At 46.2% G+C, this 25,956-nt stretch overlaps 1 protein-coding gene across 1 annotated transcript in view; it reads left to right on the top strand.

Annotated features, from left to right (window-relative positions):
* The window catches only part of pgk1 (phosphoglycerate kinase 1), a 58,577-nt gene that overhangs the window by 18,491 nt on the left and 14,130 nt on the right, over positions 1 to 25,956 (top strand). The window contains exons 5-7 of the mRNA XM_083639788.1: positions 11,649 to 11,752; positions 15,211 to 15,330; positions 23,175 to 23,289. Coding sequence (XP_083495914.1) covers positions 11,649 to 11,752; positions 15,211 to 15,330; positions 23,175 to 23,289 — 339 coding nt within the window. The remainder of the gene's footprint in view (positions 1 to 11,648; positions 11,753 to 15,210; positions 15,331 to 23,174; positions 23,290 to 25,956) is intronic.

A 25,956-nucleotide genomic window follows, 5' to 3' on the forward strand; every position in this document is an offset into this window, starting at 1 on the left:
TCTTGGGATTATTGATCGTACATCGTACATAGGTTGAAATTATCGTACAAATACGATAATTATCGTACGTCTGGCAACGCTGACGCGACCTGTTTGGAAGAGTGTGCTGACGTCAAATGACGCTCCGCTGATGGGTAATGTGGCTAATATGTTAACGCACTTAGCGGCTAACTGTTACTTGTCGTTACTTTACATGGCAGTAAAACGCCACCGAATGACCAAATTGATTTAACTTTTAACCATCTCGATTTCCACTTTCCATACGGACCGCCAGCATTGGTTAGTTTATAACGTGACTATATTTATAATGTTTATAACGTGCTCCAGCTTCCGGTTTATACTATCAGTCTGAATACAGCCAGGGGTTGGAGCTATTGCGCAACACCGCAAACCAGTCGGAGTACGTTATAAACGTTATAAATTGTCACGACGTTAACAACTAACCAATGCTGGCGGTCCGTATGGAAAGTGGAAATCGAAATGGTTAAAAGTTAAATCAATTTGGTCATTCAGTGGCATTTTACTGCCATGTAAAGTAACGACAAGTAACAGTTAGCCGCTAACATGAGCTACACTATTTTAGTTTTGTGACGATTGGGGCGCGTCGAGGCACGTAGCGTGCGTCGACGTCATCGATTACGTCGACTCGCCGGGACAGCCCTAGTCCGAGGAGCAAACGATTATTCACATTCACAGCTGCTTTACAAATACAAAAAAGACGATACATGTCAACTCCTCAAAAATCGAATCAATAAATTCCTAGTCGGACCGAGAGAGGCACCAGACGGTGAAATGTCCGACGACCGGCTCTTGTGGAACTCGCTGAACGAGCTAGCCACAATATTAGCCAGAGGTGCATTACCGCCACCTACCGGACTGGAAAGCGGAAAGACATTTCGCCGCCGATGTTGCCCTGAATCCGTGCTCAAATGGTCTGGGCGACAGAGTGGAATGTAAGGGCCCTGCTGTGCATCTGCACACCGGCCCCAAAAATCTATATTCAATTGAACCTTTTGCATTAGAAGATCTCTCTTTTATTTTAAATACGCCTGCTGATGGAAGGATCTCAGAGGCTGACCAGAGAGCAGTTTGTCTCATAAGTTAGTGTAGTACAGTGAGGTGCACATGGCTGTTTGATTGGACAACAGATCCAGGATCAGAACTATTCTTAGAAGTTCTATGAATGTACGCTCTCTGTAGCCTTGACCTGCTGACATTTGGCTGAAGGCTGGTGGGTTGTCCCGGGCCAGATGTGTTGCTTTTCCTGTCCTGTGAGTCCTGGCTGGTATGCAGCTTGAATTAAGTGTGCAGGAACTCTGATTAGTTGAGTTAAACCTCAATGGGCGGAGCCAAAGAGCCACAGTTTTAGCTAACTGGTAAACCTTAAAAGTTTTGCCGCCCAGTGTTGTCGTCATTTCCTGGATCATGTCCAGGAGGCAGTGCCACGAAAGTAGTGGGAAAATCTCCACTCTGAGAAAATGACTTCTGTTTTTCATTGGTAACTGTAATTACTGTAATGGGTTATTATCATACACATTACTGGACAAAGTAATAACATTACAGTAACATGTTACCATCCAACACTACCGTATACTGTATCACATTGTACTTATTGACTACTGCAAGTCCCTACTGGCAGGCCTCCCTGCATGCACCTTCAAACCTCTGCAGATGATCCAGAACACGGTGGCGCGTCTGATCTTCAACCAGCCCAAAAGAGTACATGTCACACCACTGCTCGTCTCCCTCCACTGGCTCCCAGTTGCTGCCTGTATCAAATTCAAAGCCTTGACACTCGCTTACAAAACTGCAACAAAAACAGCGCCTGCCTACCTCAACTCCCTCATTCAGGTCTGCACCCCCTCCTGCCTACCTGAACTCCCTCATTCAGCTCTGCACCCCCTCCTGCCTACCTGAACTCCCTCATTCAGGTCTGCACCCCCTCCTGCCTACCTGAACTCCCTCATTCAGCTCTGCACCCCCTCCTGCCTACCTGAACTCCCTCATTCAGCTCTGCACCCCCTCCTGCCTACCTGAACTCCCTCATTCAGGTCTGCACCCCCTCCCGCCTACCTGAACTCCCTCATTCAGCTCTGCACCCCCTCCTGCCTACCTGAACTCCCTCATTCAGGTCTGCACCCCCTCCCGCCTACCTGAACTCCCTCATTCAGCTCTGCACCCCCTCCTGCCTACCTGAACTCCCTCATTCAGGTCTGCACCCCCTCCTGCCTACCTGAACTCCCTCATTCAGGTCTGCACCCCCTCCCGCCTACCTGAACTCCCTCATTCAGCTCTGCACCCCCTCCTGCCTACCTGAACTCCCTCATTCAGGTCTGCACCCCCTCCCGCCTACCTGAACTCCCTCATTCAGCTCTGCACCCCCTCCTGCCTACCTGAACTCCCTCATTCAGGTCTGCACCCCCTCCTGCCTACCTGAACTCCCTCATTCAGGTCTGCACCCCCTCCCGCTTAGCCTGGTCAACCAGCCGGTCACATGAACTCTGTCTGGCCTGAAGGCTTCACCCAGTGTTTTGCAGTGGGCGGAGGTTGGGCGGGTGTACTTGCCTTGACAGACAACTCCTTCAACCAATCTGTGTCGGATCCAGTCAAACAAACAAAAAAGGGGAGAAGGGGAAAAATATATTTTCCGCTGAGAAACTCCGCGGTTGCGGCGATACTCCTGTACTTGTTTAATTGTCGTTATTGAGTCTATTTCTGCAATAACTGCACTTTATGGCCGTTTAAACTAGACGAACATTGACATGACTCCTCGAGACGGACAGGCATGGAGGCGGCCATTATTGTTTTGTTAGTGCAGTGCTAGTGGGGTTCCTGATTGGCCAACTTGTGCTGTCAATCACAGGGCACTGAGCGCCGTCGCTGATTGGCTCTTCCACTTTGCACTTCTGCTTAAAGCCCTCCCAGGGCTTGAGGCCAGACGGTCCCGCAGAACGAAATGAAATGTGAGGTCACGTGACCGGCTGGTTTACCAGGCTACCTCCCGCTCACACGTGACCGGCTGGTTTACCAAGCTACCTCCCGCTCACACGTGACCGGCAGGTTTACCAAGCTACCTCCCGCTCACACGTGACCGGCTGGTTTACCAGGCTACCTCCCGCTCACACGTGACCGGCAGGTTTACCAGGCTACCTCCCGCTCACACGTGACCGGCAGGTTTACCAGGCTACCTCCCACTCACACGTGACCGGCAGGTTTACCAGGCTACCTCCCGCTCACACGTGACCGGCAGGTTTACCAAGCTACCTCCCGCTCACACGTGACCGGCTGGTTTACCAGGCTACCTCCCGCTCACACGTGACCGGCTGGTTTACCAGGCTACCTCCCGCTCACACGTGACCGGCTGGTTTACCAGGCTACCTCCCACTCACACGTGACCGGCTGGTTTACCAAGCTACCTCCCGCTCACACGTGACCGGCTGGTTTACCAGGCTACCTCCCGCTCACACGTGACCGGCTGGTTTACCAGGCTACCTCCCGCTCACACGTGACCGGCTGGTTTACCAGGCTACCTCCCGCTCACACGTGACCGACTGGTTTACCAAGCTACCTCCCGCTCACTACGCTCTGCCAATGAAAGGCTCTTGGCACTTCTGCCACTAAAGGGGCCCTAAGTCACTAGCTAGACTCTTCTCCTCTGTAGTTACCCAGTGGTGGAACGACTTACCACACTCCATCTGATCTGCTGAGTCTCTCTCTATCTTTAAGAAGAGACTCAAGACACTGCAGCTCTTTCACCAACACCTTCACACTTGATGAATGATGGCATGAATGATGAAAGGGATGAAAAAGGGATGATAGATGACGTACATGAATGTTAATTACATGAATGATGATGAATGAGGGACATGAATGATGAATAAATCCTCTGCACTCTGTGCTGCCTGGTGACACCTGGGTCCATTCAGACTCAAGCTTGGCCTCATGGCACACCACTTACTCATGTTGTTGTCTTCTGACTAGATCATTGCTTGTGTTGTATAAAGCTCAGATGTACATTGCTTTGGATAAAAGCATCTGCTAAGTGAGATTGTAACATTGTAATTGTCGTAACGTTGTGTATAATGTGGACCGAAAGAGGATGTCTAAGTCTCTGCAATAGTAGCTGATTGGCTGAACCGTGCTGAGGCCCACAGCAGCTGATTGGCTGAACCGTGCTGAGGCCCACAGCAGCTGATTGGCTGAACCGTGCTGAGGCCCACAGCAGCTGATTGGCTGAACCGTGCTGAAGCCCCCAGCTGATTGGCTGAACCGTGCTCAAGCCCACAGCTAATTGACCTATCGCTACGCCCCACCCCCCGTGCTCACTCGGACAAACAAACACAGGGCACACTGACTAGAATAAATGGCAGCCGTCACTGTCAAAGTTATATCCCAAGACGTTCTTCACAACTTTTGGTGAGGCCTGATATCGTCTACTCTAGAAGAAGCCATCAGAAAGTACTTCACTAGGCCATGGAGGGCGATGTACAACATTTAAAGCTATCAATAAAAAGAAATTAGATACGTGCATGGAAACGGCTTTAGCGAATCTGTAACCAAACTCCATTCAAAAACATGCACTTTTAACGAAGGAAGACAGCGAGATAACCAGTGGGGATAACAGGCGACTGACATCTAGAATTGACATTTTATTCACTTAGAGTTAGGGGTGGGCGATATGGCAAAAATATCATATGACAATTTTTTCAGCCAGGATCACGATCCACGATCTTATCACGATTCTTTTTCATCTTGGTTTTTAAGACAATTTTGCAAGTTACTGAACAGTACAAGTACATCCAAACTAATTTCAGGGTTCGTATGGTCATGAGAAACCTGGAAAAGTCATGGAAATTTAAAATACAATTTGTTATGCTGAGTTTACAATAATTCATGTGCTAAGAAATAATGTTCACAAGCATGCACATGCTCACTCTATCTATTGCTTCACTATTATTTAGGCTATACAGTAGGGTTGGGCATTGGGGCTATCTGCGATAGAGTCCACCGTCGGTTGCTTTTGTTGGGTGATCTTTCACGTGATTGTTGTCATTTTAATTTGCTAGTTTAATGGTGAGAGAGACCGACAGACGGAGAGAGAGAGAGCTCTGTCTGACATGCGGCTCGGCACACACACACACACACACACACACACCACAGCATTGAGGTTAAGCAGTGAGAGGGGGAAACGGAGCAGAAACACGCTCACCTGGGAATACGAGGCAGGATGACAGCAGATGAATAGCAATGTGTCCTCGCATTTAAAATAACTGCCCAAATCCGACTGAAGCAAATGAAACTCAAACTATAAAGCAGCCATAGATATGATTCAGACACTTTTTACACTCTATCTGCCTGTCAGTCTCTCTACCCGCATGTTTGTTTTGTGTGTGTCTGTGTGTGTGTGTGTGTGTGTGTGTGTTGTAAAGAGGTTTCATTTGCGTTCGTGTGATTTTCATCACTGTTTATTATAAGAGCATTATATCGACCCGGCTCCGTCCCCAAATTAATTTTCATCGTCCCTTTTAACGTCCCCGGGATGACGGGAGGTCCTGTTGAGCCCTGGTTAAGTGTGTATAGCCTCTTCTAAACATGAACTGCGGATTATAACCATAGAATCAGGTCCGACTATCCGCTGCAGTTACCATGCTAGACATGACTCAATAAATCACTTAATCACTTTCTAAACATGGGGAGAAGCTCCGGTGCGGTTTGGAGCACAGTGCTGCTGCCTGGCTACTGCAGAGGACAAGTAGGCTACAGAATAGGCTACAATTCTCTGCTCTGGAGAGTGTGTGTGTGTGTGTGTGTGTGTGTGTGTGTGTGTGTGTGTGTGTGTGTGTGTGTGTGTGTGTCAAACCAACCCCCCCTCCGTGTTGTCGTCCTCCATGCTGCTCTGCTGCGCTCGCGAGTCGCACTTTGAAGTGAAAAGGGGGAGGAAAACTTTGGAAGCGTCTTTCAGACATAGAAATGCAAATGATAGAATGTGCACTGCATGTAGCGCGATTCTAACGATCTGTCTGGAAAGGCAGATCGTGGACCCATTCTAATCGTTAACGATCTAAGATCGTCAGATCGCCCACCCCTGCTTAGAGTAACCTCTCCATGGATTATATATATGCCGAATTGAAGAGTGGCGCCTGGCAATCTATTTCATGTAGGCCTACCTCTGTATACGGTAATCAAGAAACTTTAAATTAATAGTGTCGAAACGAGACAACGGCACACACGCACGCATGGGTGTAGCAGTGTAGCAATAGCGAGACAACAGCACGCACGCATGGATGTAGCAGAGGCATAGCGTACAGCAGACCACTTTTTCCACCATGTTGGAGGAAAACAGTTTTCCTCCTGGATGTTTTTTCTTTAGACTACCTCACATTTATTTGGAGAACGGGATTAATTCCCTCCTTTTGTCTGGCGATGTTTTAATCACATCAATCAATGTGCCTCCTTTTCAACCAACTCCATTACGCGCATAACGTAATGGCTGGAAACTGGAAATACCATGATGATTTCATGATACCTTTGGATCATGGAAGCCAAATGAGGGAGAAGACTCATCTCGCTGTCACCACGATTGCAGATTTAACGCCCAAAACAGCAGCATTGTGGATGTGAGTGGATCTACGTTTACTAGTTTCTTATTATCCATTGCCTGGCCTCCCAGGATACCTCGTAATATTGCATTTACCCCCATGCACATCGTTTGACCATTCTTTTCTACTTATAACTGTATGAAACACCATCAAACCAGAGGAGAATCCCCATTTCTTCTGCTTCTCTATTGAGCTCAGGTTGTCCGAGTGTATTGTGGAGCTACACGCACTGTGATTTGCTCGTCTGCGTTCGGGGCGGCACTTAGTGATAGGTCAATTGGCTGAACCGTGCTGAGGCCCACAGCTGATTGGCTGAACCATGCTGAGGCCCACAGGCAGTTGACATTCGGACGGGACACTGAAGATCCATGTCGGCCTTTCTCTGCCCTCCGCTCAGACTGGCCTGACCTCTGCCTGATAAAGAGCAGAGAGAACCTGATCCACAACACACACTGCCTGACTGACTGACTGCAGACACACACCACACACACACACATGCACCTCACAGGCTGCATCTGTCTGTCTGTCTGTCCATCCATCCAGCTGTCTTGTTTGCACTGGGATTACCCCCTGCATTGTCAAATTCTGAATAGAATAAAAAGAAATAAAAACGCCAGTAGTCAAACGGTTGAACCGTTGAATGAATCCTGATGTCCAAATCATTCCTATGCAGTACAGTAATACGCTTGCAGTAAAGGCCATACACACATCTATAAACAGTATGGCACATCAGACCTACAGTAAAGACTCTACACTTCCCCAGGAGGGCGAGAGTCGTTAGAAAGTTCAGACCTTGACCAACATGAACAGTGCCGTCTGTTTTCAGACCACTCTCTCACATTCCCTGCCTCTTATCACCAGCAACAAGGAGGACCAAGGACAATAGAGAACACATTGCTGCACACAGGGCATGTGCTATTCTGAGGAAACCTAGTTCACCCTGGTAGCCAAGCTAATCTAGTCATACCAATATTCTTTCTGTAAATACTTGATCTGCTCTGAAGCACAATGAACAACCTATAGGTCTTTTTAGGTCAACCGGGGGTGAAACAGAGACTTATTGACTCAGTAACCTTTATCTTTGGGCAGGCTGTCTGCATGACTGATATATCTGACTTTCTTTATCTTAAAGGCTGGCTTTACCGTGGGGAATATGAATATATATTAAATCTCATGCCCCTAAGGTTTTCGAATCCGTTGAAATTTTTGAAATTGGTTGTTTCCCGCCAGAGATATCACCAGAAATCCACTCTGTGTGGAGGGGGGGGGGGTGGTGGAGGGGAGGGGCGGGTGCGGGGACCCGAAATACTACATTTCCCACAATGCACTGGGCTCGCGTGGCCTTCGTTTTCATGCCCACCCCTCAGGCATTTGGCTGATATCAAACTCCAGTAGGTGGCGGTAATGCACATATATGTTTGCCAACCGCCATAAAACTCAAAGAAGAAGAAGAAGAAGGCTTCGACAATAAAAGATACAAAGAAGAAGAAATAAATCGAAAATAAAATTGCACCAAATTGCACCAAATGTAAACGGTAGTATATATGTCGGGAGATGTCTTCATAAAAAAATTCTCATGCATTTTAAGGCATTTTCGTAGGAGTTACGCGCATCTGATGTTGTAACTATTTTCTGTAAAAATGGGTAAAAATGGGTACATTGCTCAGCGTTGATTTCGTTACTTCAACTCACCTACTACTAGATGTAAAATTTGACGAGCTTTCCAATGCCGCCAGTCCCGTGTCTTTTGGTGCTTCCGTTCCCGAGAAAATCGTCTCTTTGCAAGGAACTATGGGAAGCTAATATTAGCTACAGCAGGCTAGGCGGGTGAACAAGATGGCTGCCTTTTGCTTTTCGTCGAGAGCTCTGAAGGGGCGTGGAGGACCTCTAGAGGCGGGACCATGGCTCACAAGACTTGTAGTTCATAGGCCCTCGAGTTCCGCAAGCGGGGAGGGAAGCCGGGTGACGCGTAACGCGTCACCCGGCTTCCCTAAAAATGTGAGAGATGCCTGATAGGTCAGGCAGTGAAGCTCCAATTTCAAATAATTTCAACGGATTCTAAAACCTTAGGGGCGTGAGATTGATATATATTCATATTCCCCACGGTAAAGCCGTCCTTTAAAGGATAAGTCCTGAGATTTGGGATATATACTGTATATATATATACATGTGTGTATATATATATACATATATACATATATATATATATATATATATATAAGATATTAATAAAGTAATGACACATTCAGCGGGAAACTAACTATAATTAAGACGTGCCAACTTTGACGACGTTTGGTTCAGTATTTTAAGCGCAAACAGGTTTTTTTAACTTCTTGAAAAGTTGCTGTTTTGGAGATTCGAGGTCCTGCCGTGACAGCGACGATATATATATCTATAGATATATAGATATATATAGATAGATATATATATACACACACACACCAGTGGAGGTTCTAAATGTATTACAAGGGAGGATGGTCCTCCCTTATTTTTTAGAAGAGATGGGGGATTTTAGATAATAATATATTTTTTTTAAATAAAATATCAATCAAATGTGTTTTTTCTTAAATGCTTCGACAGTGACACCTGTAGGGCACTGATGGAGCGGCATGCAGACAGAGTCTGTGCCAGTGTCATCTGTCATGCCCTCAGAGGTACACTCATGGATGTATTACCCCCTTGGGCGTTTCTTTCTTTGGTATTTTATCTCATGCTAATCTATGATTGGTTGAAAAACAAATGCAATTCACAGGGAACAGTGAAGCCTAAACCGCCCTCACCAATCACTACCAATCAATTAATTTATTCAACCAAATTGGTTGTTGATTGGATAGATCGGTAAGATTGACATTGTATTGTCCAATGATGAATGAGTCAGACTCTCAACGCTGAATCCAGCTCCACTATAGGAAGTGAATGATGCCAACTGCTGCCTTTTGACAGTGACATGTTCACTTCAACAAAAGACAACGTTTTTGCACGTTGTTCAAATGTTTTTCTTTCCGCTTGGTTTTTCACTCAGGTGAGCTGAATCACTTGCTAATGAGGTGGATGCGGTGATGATCCCCTCAGCCGAGTCTGAAGCCGTGTTGCCAGATACTGCTGACGGTTTCCAGCACAAAGAGTTGAAAAATCGCCAAAATGCACACAAAACCGCCCAAGGAACTGCGCTATGGAAATTTATCTGGCAACCCTGATAAAGTGCGGCTCGTCTACATGAAGACAGTGCCCCGTCCACGTGCCTCGGGAGCACGCTCTGTGTTTTACATCAAGCCTGATTTCACTAGAACTTGAGATCAACTGGCAGGCCGCATGAAATCCTTTTAGGGGCCATGTCTGGCCCGCGGGCCGTGAGTCTGAGACCCCTGGTCTAAATTGTCAAAATATCTCCTCAAAGCTGTTGTGTGGCTCCACAGGGAGTTGAGAGTAAATGTAAAAGTTTCAAAGTCCATAAATTAAAATGAGCTCTGATCTCATGTAGGGCTGGGTCGGTTTGAAAATTTTAAAACCGGTTTGATATTGCCGTCTAAACCGGATCGAACCGGTATACCGATTTTTTTTGTAATTAAAAAAAAAAAAAAAAAAAAAATTGAGTGCCAGCCACTTTTGGAGAACGGACGCTCCCAGTGCCAGAGTTTGAGCGTTTTCAGTGATTTCTCGAGGCCCACAGAACATTGTGTGATATTACTATGTAAACACCGAACACGCACAAAGAACGATGAGACTCTCTTCTATCATCTGCAAAAAAAAGTTTATTGATCCCATTTTCCGTTCTTTAGTTATGAGCCGGAGAAGATAGGCTGTTTTGAGCAAAAAGACAGTTTTCAAATTAGAAGCTGAGTTATTCCGCCTTTTGTGAAATGCAGCATTTCAAGCACATTCACTGAGTCTGAAGATAATATTTTCTGATGTAGTGACGTGGTGTAGTTGTGTGGTGCCTGCGTGCCCCACCCCCCTCTCCCCCCCTCAGCTGCAAACTCCTCCCCACACTAACACACAGCCTAACACGCACCCAGTCTATTTTCGGAGCGCTCCGTTTTTTTGCGCCGGCTCCCAGCGCGACACGGAAATGCCAAACCGGACTGCAGGGAAAGGTTTGGCCCTTCGGCGTCGAGTGCTGCCTTTCTGGCGGCTAATCGTGTGAAGAAACTATGCAGACAGACAGACAGAGGCAGAGGGGCTCAGTTGTGTGCGCGGATTGACTGCTGTTCGCAGCCAACATCAGCTGCAGTCATATATGGCTCTGGCTGCAGCATGAGCGGTTTCTCTTTGATCACGGGGGTTTTTCCTGCTGTTTTCCGGACATTTCTGTAATCTGGAGAGCACTGTCGCCACCTAATGGGTCGGTAAAATAGGTTATACACATTCAACATGCCCCAAAATTTTACAGGAGATGGATCTGGCTTTGATCCACGTCCCACCGTCAAAAAACGCAATTGACGAACATACTCGTCCTTGGTACTCTACGTTACTAAACCAATTGACGAACATACTCGTCCTTGGCACTCAATGAGTTAAGCAGGGCTCCCGAGTGTGGCCCATAACTGTCTGTAGTGCAACTTCAGTCCACCTGATAGCGATAATACACCTCTAAGCTGGTATTGTCAACCAGCAATGATACTGAATAAAAAGAAGCAGGACACCTGTGTAACAAACACACCCTGTATTTATTTCTCATAACTATTCAGCTTAACTTTTCTTCAAACATCAACATAATAAACAAAATAAGACTTTTGCATACTAGTGCAACTTGAGAAGAGGCTAATAGACTGGCAAAAAAAAAAAAAAGGTTTTTTCGGTTCGCACGTGATCAAACCGGTTTGGGCTCGTACACCGAACCGAACCGGTAAAACCGGAAATCGACCCATGCCTAATCTCATGACACAATTCCTCTATTACACACACTAGACTGCTGTGGGATGAAAGTGTGTTACTGGCAGATTATATACTGTACATATATATAAACTCTCCAAAGCTATCCTTTAACTTGATTTGCCTGTGTTCTGACTCTCTCCATCTCTCTGTCTTCCTCTCTTCTTCTCCCCTCAGACTAAGGCCACCCAGGCGCAGATCGACTCCTTCAGGGCGTCTCTGTCCAAACTTGGAGATGTCTACGTCAACGACGCCTTTGGCACGGCACACAGAGGCCACAGGTGAGGACTGGGGGATTCGCCTCACAGCTAGAAGGTCCTGGGTTCGATTCCCACCTGGGACGCTGTGAGTGCTGAAGGAGTGCATGCCCGTCCGCATGTCCTCGATTGCCCAATGCCCACCGCCCGGGTGGGGTCGTCAAAAGGGCCTTTCTGTGTGGAGTTTGCATGTTCTCCCCGTGCCTCCTGGAGGTTTCCTTCATATAGGAACCCCTCACCAAAAACGCAATATCCTGGTAGCTGAAGTGGTGCCTCCTCTGGTCGTTCGGGGCGCCTGTTCGGAGGGAGGGGAACTCGTTGGAATAACGTGATCCTCCCACGTGCTATGTCCTACCGGTGAAGCTTCCCCTGTCAGGTGAAAAGAAGCGGCTGGCTACTGCCCATGTCTCGGAGGAAGCATGGAGCTAGTTTCGGCACTCCCCAGATCAGCAGAGGGTGGAGCAGCAACCAGGATAAATAAATAAAACAAATTACAATAATGGGGGATAAAAATGGGGGGGGGTTAAAAAAAGAGAGAAAAAGTAACGTTACTAACAATACAGTGTTGTAGAACAAGCAAGGCTTACCAGATGGCAGATATTTACAATACATGTCAAAAGTCACTTTATTGTCCCATATGTGGGAAATTTGTCTTGGGCTTACACCCATAGTGCAGCCATAAAAACATTCACGTACAAACACATGTTAATAAAAACAGACAGCAAATGCATCACAGTAAGTGCAAATAAAGAGTAAAAAAGTATCTGCACAATTAAGTTACTGGCAGTGGTGGAACGAGCTTCCACCTTCGGTCAGAACAGCTGAATCACTGCCGATCTTTCGGAAAAGACTAAAGACACACCTTTTCAGGCTCCATCTGGGCCCTTCTTGATCTAACTTCTTTCTCTTTCTAAAAAAAAACAAACAACTAACCTAAACTAAACTTGTACCACTGTTCCTTCAGAATGTGTAGTTGTCATAGACTGTGCTCCATAGTTGATTGCTCTATTGCTGACAAAAATGTGTTATTGTAAGTCGCTTTGGATAAAAGCGTCTGCCAAATGACGTAATGTAATGTAAAGTTAAAAAAGCCTGATAATAATAATACCATTCACAATGACCAAGTGGGCAGGACACACAATGGGACGGGTCAGTCAGCCCAGCAAGTTTAGGAACTGCATCACCCCACTGCAATGCAGTCTTCCATAATGGATAATGGATAATTGAACAGCCTGTTATCTGGTGCTATTTAAAAGTTTAACTGAAACAGCAGGCTGTTATTTGGCACTGAAAAGTTGAACTGAAACAGCAGCCTGTTATCTGGCACTGTTTAAAAGTTGAACTGAAACAGCAGCCTGTTATCTGGCACTGTTTAAAAGTTGAACTGAAACAGCAGCCTGTTATCTGGCACTATTTAAAAGTTGAACTGAAACAGCAGCCTGTTATCTGGCACTGTTTAAAAGTTGAACTGAAACAGCAGCCTGTTATCTGGCACTATTTAAAAGTTGAACTGAAACAGCAGTCTGTTATCTGGCACTATTTAAAAGTTGAACTGAAACAGCAGCCTGTTATCTGGCACTATTTAAACATTTAACTGAAACATCTGGTGCTAGGGATGCCGGTAGCGACTAATTTCCCCAAAGTTTAAACATAAATTTTAATGGCGACTAGTCGACTAGTCTTTAACACATTGAGTGCCACAGCGCTTCAGTAAAATTGTCTGGAGCCTGTGCCAGATTCACTTCCATTCAGTTGAAAACAGCTATAGAATTTTTTCTATTAGGGCTATATTGACAGGGCTGGACTCTAATGAAACATTGGACACTCCTGCTTCTTCCAAAGAAGAAATTTTGTTTCTAGACAGTTCCATTATGAAATGACAGCCTCTGAAAGAAGAGCACTTTCAAGGGTTTTCTGCTTTTTTTTTTTACTTTTCAAGATAAAGTCACTTTTATGAATACTTTTTGCACTCTAATTTCAAGCACATTCACTGACTCTGGCTGGTGTTTTCTGATGTGGTGGCGTGGTGTGGTTCTGTGCAGCCTGCGTGCCCCACCCCCTCCCCCCCCCCTGAGCTGCGGGCTCCTCCCCACACGCACACAGTCTGTTTTCGCTTCCTCCGTTTTTGCCCCGGGTGGATCCCAGCGCAACAAGGAAATGGCAAACGGGAGTTACGGGACTGAAGGAAAAGGTTTGGCCGTTCGGCTTCGGGTGCTGCCTTTCTGGCAGGGAATCGTGTGGAGAAACTATATGCAGACAGATAGACAGAAGCAGAAGAGCTCAGTTGTGGGCGCGGATGCAGCCAACTGTCAGCTGCAGACAGAGCAATCTATATGGCTCTGGCTGCAGCATGCATCGGTTTCCCCTTTGATCACGGCTTTTTCCGCTTTCTCCTGCACAAAGTAAAGGATCTGAGGTGGGTGGCGCAGCTCCCGTGTAGATGTTTAAGGTGGCGCCGTGTGATCCCTTGAAGGGATTCATGCTCACTGGCTGGGTACGACCTTAAACAGCAGAATTATGGAATAATATGAATTATGATTTTAGGACGTCCACAGACGTCCTTGGCACTCCTCGTTACTTTTTTTTAGGACGTGCACAGACGTCCTTGGCACTCAATGTGTTAAGTAAGAAAACACCCTGAAAACAGCCAAAACTGAGCCCAATTTAATCTATAAGGTTAAAATGTATAGAAAAAATAGTCTGTGTATTTAAGAGCCATTTGAAACCGTTAATTACGTTTGTCATAATCGTCAATATTCACAACATCTTGCTCTGTTTATGAACATTGCACATCAGAAAACATCAACAACTCACCCCAGCGCCATGTATTAAGGCTAAATATAGTCCATTTAACTTTCGGAAGCCTTTGCATTCAGCAAAGTTGAGTGGAAGCATCTTGTGCCGTTATTCATTGCCATAGAGCTGCGTTATCTTGTGTAGCTAACGGGTTAGCTTGTTAGCTCCATGGTGGGAGTGAATCTGCCCCAGAAGGTGGCTGGCTTCCCTCACCCTAACCCTATCCCTCTCACCCTGTCCCAGCTCCATGGTGGGAGTGAATCTCCTGGCTTCCCTAACCCTATCCCTCTCACCCTGTCCCAGCTCCATGGTGGGAGTGAATCTCCCCCAGAAGGTGGCTGGCTTCCCTAACCCTATCCCTCTCACCCTGTCCCAGCTCCATGGTGGGAGTGAATCTCCCCCAGAAGGTGGCTGGCTTCCCTAACCCTATCCCTCTCACCCTGTCCCAGCTCCATGGTGGGAGTGAATCTGCCCCAGAAGGTGGCTGGCTTCCCTAACCCTAACCCTATCCCTCTCACCCTGTCCCAGCTACATGGTGGGAGTGAATCTGCCCCAGAAGGTGGCTGGCTTCCCTAACCCTAACCCTATCCCTCTCACCCTGTCCCAGCTCCATGGTGGGAGTGAATCTCCCCCAGAAGGTGGCTGGCTTCCCTAACCCTAACCCTATCCCTCTCACCCTGTCCCAGCTCCATGGTGGGAGTGAATCTGCCCCAGAAGGCGGCTGGCTTCCTGATGAAGAAGGAGCTGGACTACTTTGCCATGGCTCTGGAGAAACCTCAGAGGCCGTTCCTCGCCATCCTGGGAGGGTAAGAGCAGCTGGTTTCTCCTGTAACCTTCCACATATTGCATTTCTCTTCAGTAAATCATCAGCACAGACATTTAGAGATGTCGGCATAGTCTCGAAGAGGGTAGGTAGACTTGTTAGACCAACGCATTGAGTCAAAACGTGTTGGTCTAACAATAAAGTTGTTCTATATACCACAAATGTTGCTGGAGTTTAGACGACTTGAAGGGCCCCTGGAACATAATCTAGAGCAGGCAACCTTTTTTGGCTCGTGACCCGATTTTGACATCACAAAAATCTACGGACCCTAGACATTCAAATTCCGGTACACCATCGATAATATCATCAGTGACATCATCAGCGATGTCACATGTATGCTTCGTTTTCCCCTCAGAATTCTGACTTTAGGGGGGCATGGTGGCTCAGTGGTAGAACTGTCGCCTCACAGCTAGAAGGTCCTGGGTTCGATTCCCACCTGGGATGCTGTGAGTGCTGAAGGAGTGCGTGCCCGTCCGCATGTCCTCGATAGCCCACTGCCCGGGTGGGGTCGTCAAAAGGGCCTTTCTGTGTGGAGTTTGCATGTTCTCCCCATGCCCCCTGGGGGTTTCCCTCATATAGGAACCCCACACCAAAACATGCAATATCTTGGTCGCTGATGTGGTGCCTCCTCTGGTCGTTAAGGGCGCATGTTCGGAGGGAGGGGAACTTGTTGAAATAGCGTGATCCTCCCACGTGCTATGTCCTACTGGTGAAGATAAATAAATTGAAATTAGCACTAATGGGGGATAAAAATGCGATAGAAAAATCCGGGGGGGTGGGGGGAATTCTGACTTTAATCAAAAATTCTGACTGTTTTCAGAATTCAGCCTTTATTCTCAGAATCCTGATTTAAAGTTATAATCTCAAACATTTTCATCTAAAAAATAAAAATAAAGTCACTATTTATCTGATAGTGAGCCCATTGACAGTTTGGATCTCACCTGCAATTACCATTCATCGCCATAGGTGTTACCCAAGAGAACAAAACTGAAATCTTAGAGATGATCACTTTTCACTTTAAAGGTCCCATTCCGTGCAAAAGCTGTTTTTACTTGTAAATGCATATATACTGCTGTCATCCCTCCCTGTAATGAGTGGTCACAAGCTCAGAACTGCCACAGTTGGATTTGTCCCTATCCAGCTTCCCCCTGCAGTCTCCTTCAAGCCACGCCCCCTAACGCTCTGTTCCCCAGACGGGGTATTGGGACGTCACGATGGTCCTCAAGCATACTGCGCGGGTCTCTCTCACACAAGCTACTTGCACCATTTTGTCTATAGCCACAAAATTAACACTTCTAGCTGGAGCGACGCCAACTGTACGTGATCCAGCAACTGCGGAGGTGCATTCGGTAAGTCTAGGCATTTTGAGATGTCCTCTTTAGCGTTGCAACCGTTAAGTTAGCGATAGCTCGCAACCTAGCATGCTGGTCCACAGACGCTAATCTGATTGGCTGCTGGGAGCCTGGGGCGGGCTCTCCCTCAGCGGCCAATGGGAACTGTTAGTTCTGAATATATTATAGAAACAGACCATTCTTGGGAAGCGACGAGATGAGGAAGTGAGAACTCCGTCACAGCAAACGGGTTTGCTATATTTTCGACAAATTAATCCAGAATCATGTTTTATGGACCAGAGACACACGTTTTTAAGAGGTTACAGCTGCACGAATTGGGACCTTTAAACTCTGAACTAAAACATTTCTTTTTTCAAGTGAACCTAATAATCTTTGCTAGTTTTAAATTGTGTGTGGTGTAAAAACAAAAAAAAACAGGCAACCCTATTTGAATTCCAGGCGACCCCACTCTAGAGTACACCATGCAGCACTAAAGCTATGCATTTAAACCAATGCTAATAAATGATTTAAGGTGGAGTACATACTAGCTGCACTTTGGCAGGTAACCAGCCATCATTTAGGTACCACTTGATTTTAAAAGTCTAGTTGTGAGGTGAAGTAGTATAATCATGGTGTCCTGAGCCTCCTACCACCGCCCTGAGGCTCAATTTCCTCACATCTTCTCATCCTGACATCCTCTCCTGCTGTGGAGGAGTCATCACACTGGGCCGGTCTTTAAATGACCCAGGTGGCCGTCCGGTCCAGGAATAGAGACCATAAGCTTCTTATATCATCTGTGGTGTGACAGTACTCTGCTTACTTCTAGACACTGTCACAGCTCAACACTTACTGTGTAGTCAGCTAGCCACTGTCACAGCTCAACACTTACTGTGTAGTCACTAGTCAGCTAGCCACTGTCACGGCTCAACACTTACTGTGTAGTCACTAGTCAGCTAGCCACTGTCACAGCTCAACACTTACTGTGTAGTCAGCTAGCCACTGTCACAGCTCAACACTTACTGTGTATTCACTAGTCAGCTAGCCACTGTCACAGCTCAACACTTACTGTGTAGTCACTAGTCAGCTAGCCACTGTCACGGCTCAACACTTACTGTGTAGTCAGCTAGCCACTGTCACAGCTCAACACTTACTGTGTAGTCACTAGTCAGCTAGCCACTGTCACAGCTCAACACTTACTGTGTAGTCACTAGTCAGCTAGCCACTGTCACGGCTCAACACTTACTGTGTAGTCACTAGTCAGCTAGCCACTGTCACAGCTCAACAGTTACTGTGTAGTCAGCTAGCCACTGTCACAGCTCAACACTTACTGTGTAGTCAGCTAGCCACTGTCACGGCTCAACACTTACTGTGTAGTCAGCTAGCCACTGCCACAGCTCAACACTTACTGTGTAGTCACTAGTCAGCTAGCCACTGTCACGGCTTAACACTTACTGTGTAGTCACTAGTCACTGTCACAGCTCAACACTTACTGTGTAGTCAGCTAGCCACTGTCACGGCTCAACACTTACTGTGTAGTCAGCTAGCCACTGTCACGGCTCAACACTTACTGTGTAGTCAGCTAGCCACTGTCACGGCTCAACACTTACTGTGTAGTCAGCTAGCCACTGTCACAGCTCAACACTTACTGTGTAGTCACTAGTCAGCTAGCCACTGTCACAGCTCAACACTTACTGTGTAGTCACTAGTCACTGTCACAGCTCAACACTTACTGTGTAGTCACTAGTCAGCTAGCCACTGTCACGGCTCAACACTTACTGTGTAGTCACTAGTCAGCTAGCCACTGTCACGGCTCAACACTTACTGTGTAGTCACTAGTCAGCTAGCCACTGTCACAGCTCAACAGTTACTGTGTAGTCAGCTAGCCACTGTCACAGCTCAACACTTACTGTGTAGTCAGCTAGCCACTGTCACGGCTCAACACTTACTGTGTAGTCAGCTAGCCACTGCCACAGCTCAACACTTACTGTGTAGTCACTAGTCAGCTAGCCACTGTCACGGCTTAACACTTACTGTGTAGTCACTAGTCACTGTCACAGCTCAACACTTACTGTGTAGTCAGCTAGCCACTGTCACGGCTCAACACTTACTGTGTAGTCAGCTAGCCACTGTCACGGCTCAACACTTACTGTGTAGTCAGCTAGCCACTGTCACGGCTCAACACTTACTGTGTAGTCAGCTAGCCACTGTCACAGCTCAACACTTACTGTGTAGTCACTAGTCAGCTAGCCACTGTCACAGCTCAACACTTACTGTGTAGTCACTAGTCACTGTCACAGCTCAACACTTACTGTGTAGTCACTAGTCAGCTAGCCACTGTCACAGCTCAACACTTACTGTGTAGTCACTAGTCAGCTAGCCACTGTCACGGCTCAACACTTACTGTGTAGTCACTAGTCACTGTCACAGCTCAACACTTACTGTGTAGTCACTAGTCAGCTAGCCACTGTCACAGCTCAACACTTACTGTGTAGTCAGCTAGCCACTGTCACAGCTCAACACTTACTGTGTAGTCAGCTAGCCACTGTCACAGCTCAACACTTACTGTGTAGTCACTAGTCAGCTAGCCACTGTCACAGCTCAACACGTACTGTGTAGTCACTAGTCAGCTAGCCACTGTCACAGCTCAACACTTACTGTGTAGTCACTAGTCAGCTAGCCACTGTCACAGCTCAACACTTACTATGTAGTCACTAGTCAGCTAGCCACTGTCACAGCTCAACACTTACTGTGTAGTCAGCTAGCCACTGTCACAGCTCAACACTTACTATGTAGTCACTAGTCAGCTAGCCACTGTCACAGCTCAACACTTACTGTGTAGTCAGCTAGCCACTGTCACAGCTCAACACTTACTGTGTAGTCACTAGTCAGCTAGCCACTGCCACAGCTCAACACTTACTGTGTAGTCACTAGTCAGCTAGCCACTGTCACAGCTCAACACTTACTGTGTAGTCAGCTAGCCACTGTCACAGCTCAACACTTACTGTGTAGTCAGCTAGCCACTGTCACAGCTCAACACTTACTGTGTAGTCACTAGTCAACTAGCCACTGTCACAGCTCAACACTTACTGTGTAGTCACTAGTCAGCTAGCCACTGTCACAGCTCAACACTTACTGTGTAGTCACTAGTCAGCTAGCCACTGTCACAGCTCAACACTTACTATGTAGTCACTAGTCAGCTAGCCACTGTCACAGCTCAACACTTACTGTGTAGTCAGCTAGCCACTGTCACAGCTCAACACTTACTATGTAGTCACTAGTCAGCTAGCCACTGTCACAGCTCAACACTTACTGTGTAGTCAGCTAGCCACTGTCACAGCTCAACACTTACTGTGTAGTCACTAGTCAGCTAGCCACTGCCACAGCTCAACACTTACTGTGTAGTCACTAGTCAGCTAGCCACTGTCACGGCTCAACACTTACTGTGTAGTCACTAGTCCGCTAGCCACTGTCACAGCTCAACACTTACTGTGTAGTCACTATTTAGCAACGGTCACGGCTCAACACTTACTGTGTAGTCACTATTTAGCAACGGTCACGGCTCAACACTTACTGTGTAGTCACTAGTCCGCTAGCCACTGTCACAGCTCAACACTTACTGTGTAGTCACTATTAGGGATGTTCATCAATTATCGAAAATCGATAATTGATCGTTAAGGATTGGAATCGATCCTGTGGCATTTGGATCGATTTTTTAATTATTAAAAAAAAAAAAAAAAAATTGGACTAGGTTTCTGTGGAATTCGTTCCTCCTCGCCCCACTCCATTGCACAGCCGACTAACGTGAGGTGGAGCTTCATATAGTCTCTAGTTTTCTGGCTGGGCACGGACCTTTGTGCCAACAAAACTGTTTTAAACATGGGAAATTCACACCGGCATGCGCCGGGGACAGCAGTGTTGGAGAGGAGACACATTGAAATAAAGAGTTCATTGAGGAGAACACGTTGTCTTTCGTATTTTCTGCCATAGGCATTCATTTTGTAAAAAAAAAAATGAAAATTGAAAATTGAAAATTTTCTAAGTATTAATATGATCGATAATCGATAATTGATCGTTAATTTTCACCGATTACCGATTTTGGAAAATTTTCAAAATGAACATCCCTAGTCACTATTTAGCAACGGTCACGGCTCAACACTTACTGTGTAGTCACTATTTAGCAACGGTCACGGCTCAACACTTACTGTGTAGTCACTAGTCAGCTAGCCACTGTCACGGCTCAACACTTACTGTGTAGTCACTAGTCAGCTAGCCACTGTCACAGCTCAACACTTACTGTGTAGTTACTATTTGTGCTGCTACAGCATGCTCCTGTAGGTTCTCTCTCTACAACATCCGCAAAATCCGTCCCTTTCTCACAAGAGAAGCGACTCAACTCCTGGTCCAGTCTCTTGTCTCCTCCCGCCTGGACTACTGCAACGTGCTCCTGGCCGGCCTACCTGCCACCGACATCCGACCGCTCCAGCTCATTCAGAACGCTGCAGCCCGTCTGGTATTCAACCAACCCAAATTCTCTCACGTCACTCCCCTCTTCCAGGAGCTCCACTGGCTTCCCATCTCGGCCCGCATCAAATTCAAGACACTGGTACTGGCCTACAGGGCAGTACACCAGTCAGCTCCCCTGTACCTGCAATCTATGGTCAGGTTCCAAACCTCCCAGCGCTCCCTTCGCTCCTCCACCAGTGCAGGTCGCCTCGCCCCTCCTTCGCTACGGGGGCTCAAAAGTCGCTCATCCCGATCTCGACTCTTCTCGTCCCTGGCACCTCAATGGTGGAACGAGCTTCCACCTTCGGTCAGGACGGCTGAATCACTGCCGATCTTTCGGAAAAGACTAAAGACTCACCTTTTCAGGCTCCATCTGGGCCCTTCTTGATCTAACTTTGTTCTCTCTCTTTATTTATAAAAAAAAAAAAAAAAAAAAAATGATACTAACCTAAACTTGTACCACTAACCTAAACTTGTACCACTGTTCCTTCAGAAGTTGTAGTTGTCATAGACTGTGCTCCATAGTTGATTGCTCTATTGCGGACAAAAAATGTGTTATTGTAAGTCGCTTTGGATAAAAGCGTCTGCCAAATGACGTAACGTAATGTAATGTATTTAGCAACGGTCACAGCTCAACACTTACTGTGTAGTCACTAGTCAGCTAGCCACTGTCACAGCTCAACACTTACTGTGTAGTCACTATTTAGCAACGGTCACGGCTCAACACTTACTGTGTAGTCAGCTAGCCACTGTCACTGCTCTCGTGTGCCTCAGACTGATGACATCACTAAAGAAAACAAGATTATTGACATAAACAACTATTTCTTATATACTATTGTACTTGGGCTGTTTATTTATCCATCTCTTTTTTCCTTCTTCTTTTTTGCATGTATTTATTTATTTTTCAGTTCAATTATATTTAAAGTTCAAAGACATCCAGTATTATAAAGACAAGTTTTTTTCAAGTTAAGTAATGCATGATGTTGCCAAAGTCAACGAGTAATCAATCATTGAATGAATCCAGTGGAAACCTGAGACTGAGCTGCTCTGCACACAAGCTGCCGTGGGCCTCGTGTGGACGTTGTCCCCGTGTCAGAGTCCGTTTCAGCCCGGCCTCATTGTGCAACTGTCACCTCCGCTCAGCGTCCAGCCGAACGCCACAGCCAATCACAGCCCTCCAATTCACCAGTTGAGCCTCAGTTTTCTGCACCGTTCAGCAGTTTGGCCTCCACTGAAACAAAGGACATTGACCATTAGTGGGCAGTGATAAGCCAATCACTGGATGGAAGGCTGCAGTCAGTAGACAGCAGTGAAACCGATCAATTGTATGTGAGAACTTCCATCCCTGTGTGACTGTCTGTCTGCCCAAGTGCCGCGGCTCTGTGCTCTGTGCAGGCGTTTAGCGGAGGAATACGGTAGTCCTACGGTTGGGAGGAAATGTAGTGCCGAATGAGAGGGCTGTTTGACGGTAAAGTAAAGCACTGAAAATTGTCAAAATAGAGCGTACTGATATTGATTTGTTTAGGTGGCCGTTGTTTTAGGTGGCTAAATTACGTTTTAGTTCCTGGCCCCCTGTACTAGAGAGACAGCTCTGGAGGCTGCTGCTTCAGAGTGCCGGGTCTCGATACACGGTGCGCTCAGCGTCCAGAACGCTTTACCTATTTCAGTTAGTGTATGCAACTAGCTGATAGGACCCCACTTCAAACCAACCAAACTATCCCTTTAAGCAATCAGTCAAGCTAATGTTACACAAGCAAAGCAATATAGAAAATGTACCGTAGATAATGGCTGCCATTATCTACATTTTCTATATTTGAAAGGCCAATTTCTGTAAACTGATACACCAGTCTAACCCCCTTTCTACAAAGTTATATATCTGTTATTTTAGGAGCCTTTCTAGTGTTCTAGTGTATACTGACTCAATATCTCTCTCTCTCTGCCCTCCCCGTTCTCTCTCTCTCTGCCCCTCTCTTTCCCCTCCCCCGTGTTTCAGGGCGAAGGTGAAAGATAAGATCCAGCTGATCAACAACATGTTGGACCAGGTCAATGAGATGATCATCGGAGGCGGCATGGCCTTCACCTTCCTCAAAGTCCTCAACAACATGGAGGTGAGGAGAACGACGGCGACACAGAAGCCGTGTTTGGAATGGTTCACTCATTCACTCACTCACTATTCCCTATGTAGTGTTTATCATATAGTGAACTATATGTAGTGTTTATCATATAGTGAACTAGACAGGGAACGATCAAACCAGTTGCAGACACTACCTCACTCTACCCTGGAACAGGACTAGAGAGTCTGTGTGAAAACCATTGGCTTTGACAGAACATTTGAAGACTTTTTTCCCAAAATGCTATGCTGTTAACTCATTGAGTGCCAAGGACGAGTATGTTCGTCAATTCGTTTAGTAACGTAGAGTGCCAAGGACGAGTATGTTCGTCAATTGCGTTTTTTGACGGTGGGACGTGGATCAAAGCCAGATCCATCTCCTGTGAAAGTATGGTGGATGTTGAATGTGTAAAAGCTATTTTAGGGACCCATTAGGTGGCGACAGTGCTCTCCAGATTAGAGAAAGGCGAGGAAAAAAGAGAGAAGAAGTCATGTGGAAACGGAAATCGCATCGATATGCATGAAGCATAACGTTAGCTGTGCCTGTGAACAGCAGTCAATCTGCTGCCACAATTGAGCCTCTCCGTCTCCGCTGCGATAGCCCCTCCATATGATTTAGTTGCCGACACCAGCGTCTTTCTGAAAAGTTACATTATTCTCAGCTGGGAGCCAGCGACAGGCTGTGAAAAAGCGGGGTGCAGCGCACTTTTCAGTGCAGAGCAAACGCAGAGCAAACGCACTCGCAGCAGAGCCCCAGAGACACTCCCACGGAGGAGGAGGAGGGGGGTGGGGCACGCAGGGCACTACAGCATACAACCATTGACAGTAAACACAGACCCAGGCAGCAGGCTCGATGCACAGAGACAGGCAAACAAGCTAGAATATCTGATGCCCACCAGCAGTAAATCAAGACCAGCAAGAAGGTGTAGGGTCTGCGCACGCAGGGGCCAGCGCTGCTGGTTGCAGCTAAAAAATATTATTTGGCCAAACAAAATTCCTTTGTTTTCACTGTTTTATTGAAGGAAATTATTTTTGAGGTGTCATTACATCAGAAAATATTAGCTTCAGAGTCAATGATGTGCTTGAAATGCTTCCTTTCACAAAAGGCTGAATATCTCAGATTCTAAATTGAAACGTGTGTTTTTGCTGAAATCAACCTATCTTCTCCGGCTGATAACTAAAGAACGGAAAATGATATCAATAAACTTTTTTTTGCAGATGATAGAAGAGAGTCTCATCGTTCTTTGTGCGTGTTCGGTGTTTACATAGTAATATCACACAATATTCTGTGGGCCTCGAGAAATCACTGAAAACGCTCTGAAACTCTGGCACTGGGAGCGTCCGTTCTCCAAAAGTGGCTGGCACTCAATGAGTTAAACACCATCATTAGGTCAATAAAACTAAAATAAAGATGAAAAGGATACGATACAATAAGATAAGATACTATATGCTGTTTAACACTATCATTAGTTCAATAACTCTAAAATAAATAAGATATGATAAGATACTGACATAGAAAATACAGATAGATACAGATTAAAGATTTTTTTAAAGTAATGTGATTTGAATTTAATTTTCTGCTATCAAGCGTTTTGTAAGAATAAGCATGACTATTCAAATGGTAGCTGTCTCATTTTGGAGCTAAATGCTTCATTTTCATGGATCAGTCTACGGTAGTTTCCTTTTAATGGTCAGCCACTATTATATTACAATATTGGCCCCTCTGACGACCTGTACTGTAGTCGACAAGTAATATATCCAAATACATACTTTTAACACATTTACAAACAACTGAGCATCCAAATTAACACAAATTCCCCAGAACTGTTTCTCTTGTTGGGGTTCGGGGTGAAAAGGCCTCCTGAACAAAGTCTGTATCACCAAAACCCATCAGAACTGTTTATCTTGTCAGGGTAATTTAGCGTTTGCCCTCATTTAACGCCGTGCGCAATGCAAATTGGGGGCTTTACATGCCAAAGCAGGCATTTCAGTGCTAAAATGTGGGGATAGATGGCATTATCCTATCGTCAGCAGAGCGCAATTACTTTGCGCTAAACGCTTTGAAAAGGACCTCTTATCCGCTAAAGCACCCGCTGCGCTTGGAGCGCACCATAATCTCCGCGCAGCGCAGAAACGTCATTATGCACGGATGTGCCACCCCAGGACATCAAATTCTGCTGCTAAAATTGGGTAACCAGCAGATTATTTGGTGAGGCAACCAACTATAATTCAGTGAGAAACTTTTATCACATTGCAAGGAGGGGTTATGGTAAATTAATTGAGAAAACTTGTACATTGTAGCATACTTGCAATAGGCTATTCACCTTCACCTGCTATAACCCGGAGGGTCGTTGGCATCACAGCTGATCTGGCACAAGCCTCGGCACGAGTCGAGTTTTAAGAGTCCACTGTAAATCCTCCAAGCTTTTCTTTTGTCTCCGCCGTTTATCCGCTGCAAACACGTTTCTATTGTCCCACCCCAGTCAACAAAATAACTAGAATTGCATCAAAACCCAGATGTTTTTAACAGGTATATGATGTGATGGTGTCGTTATGAGATAGGGATAATATATACAGTCAATAGGCCTACACCTACAGTATCCAAATTACGCATGGGGAGAAGTACAGCATGCCTCACGCAAATTGTATTACATGGACTGTGAGA

The sequence above is a fragment of the Poromitra crassiceps genome (assembly GCF_964638095.1).
Source record: "Poromitra crassiceps genome assembly, chromosome: 1".
NCBI lineage: Eukaryota > Metazoa > Chordata > Actinopteri > Beryciformes > Melamphaidae > Poromitra > Poromitra crassiceps.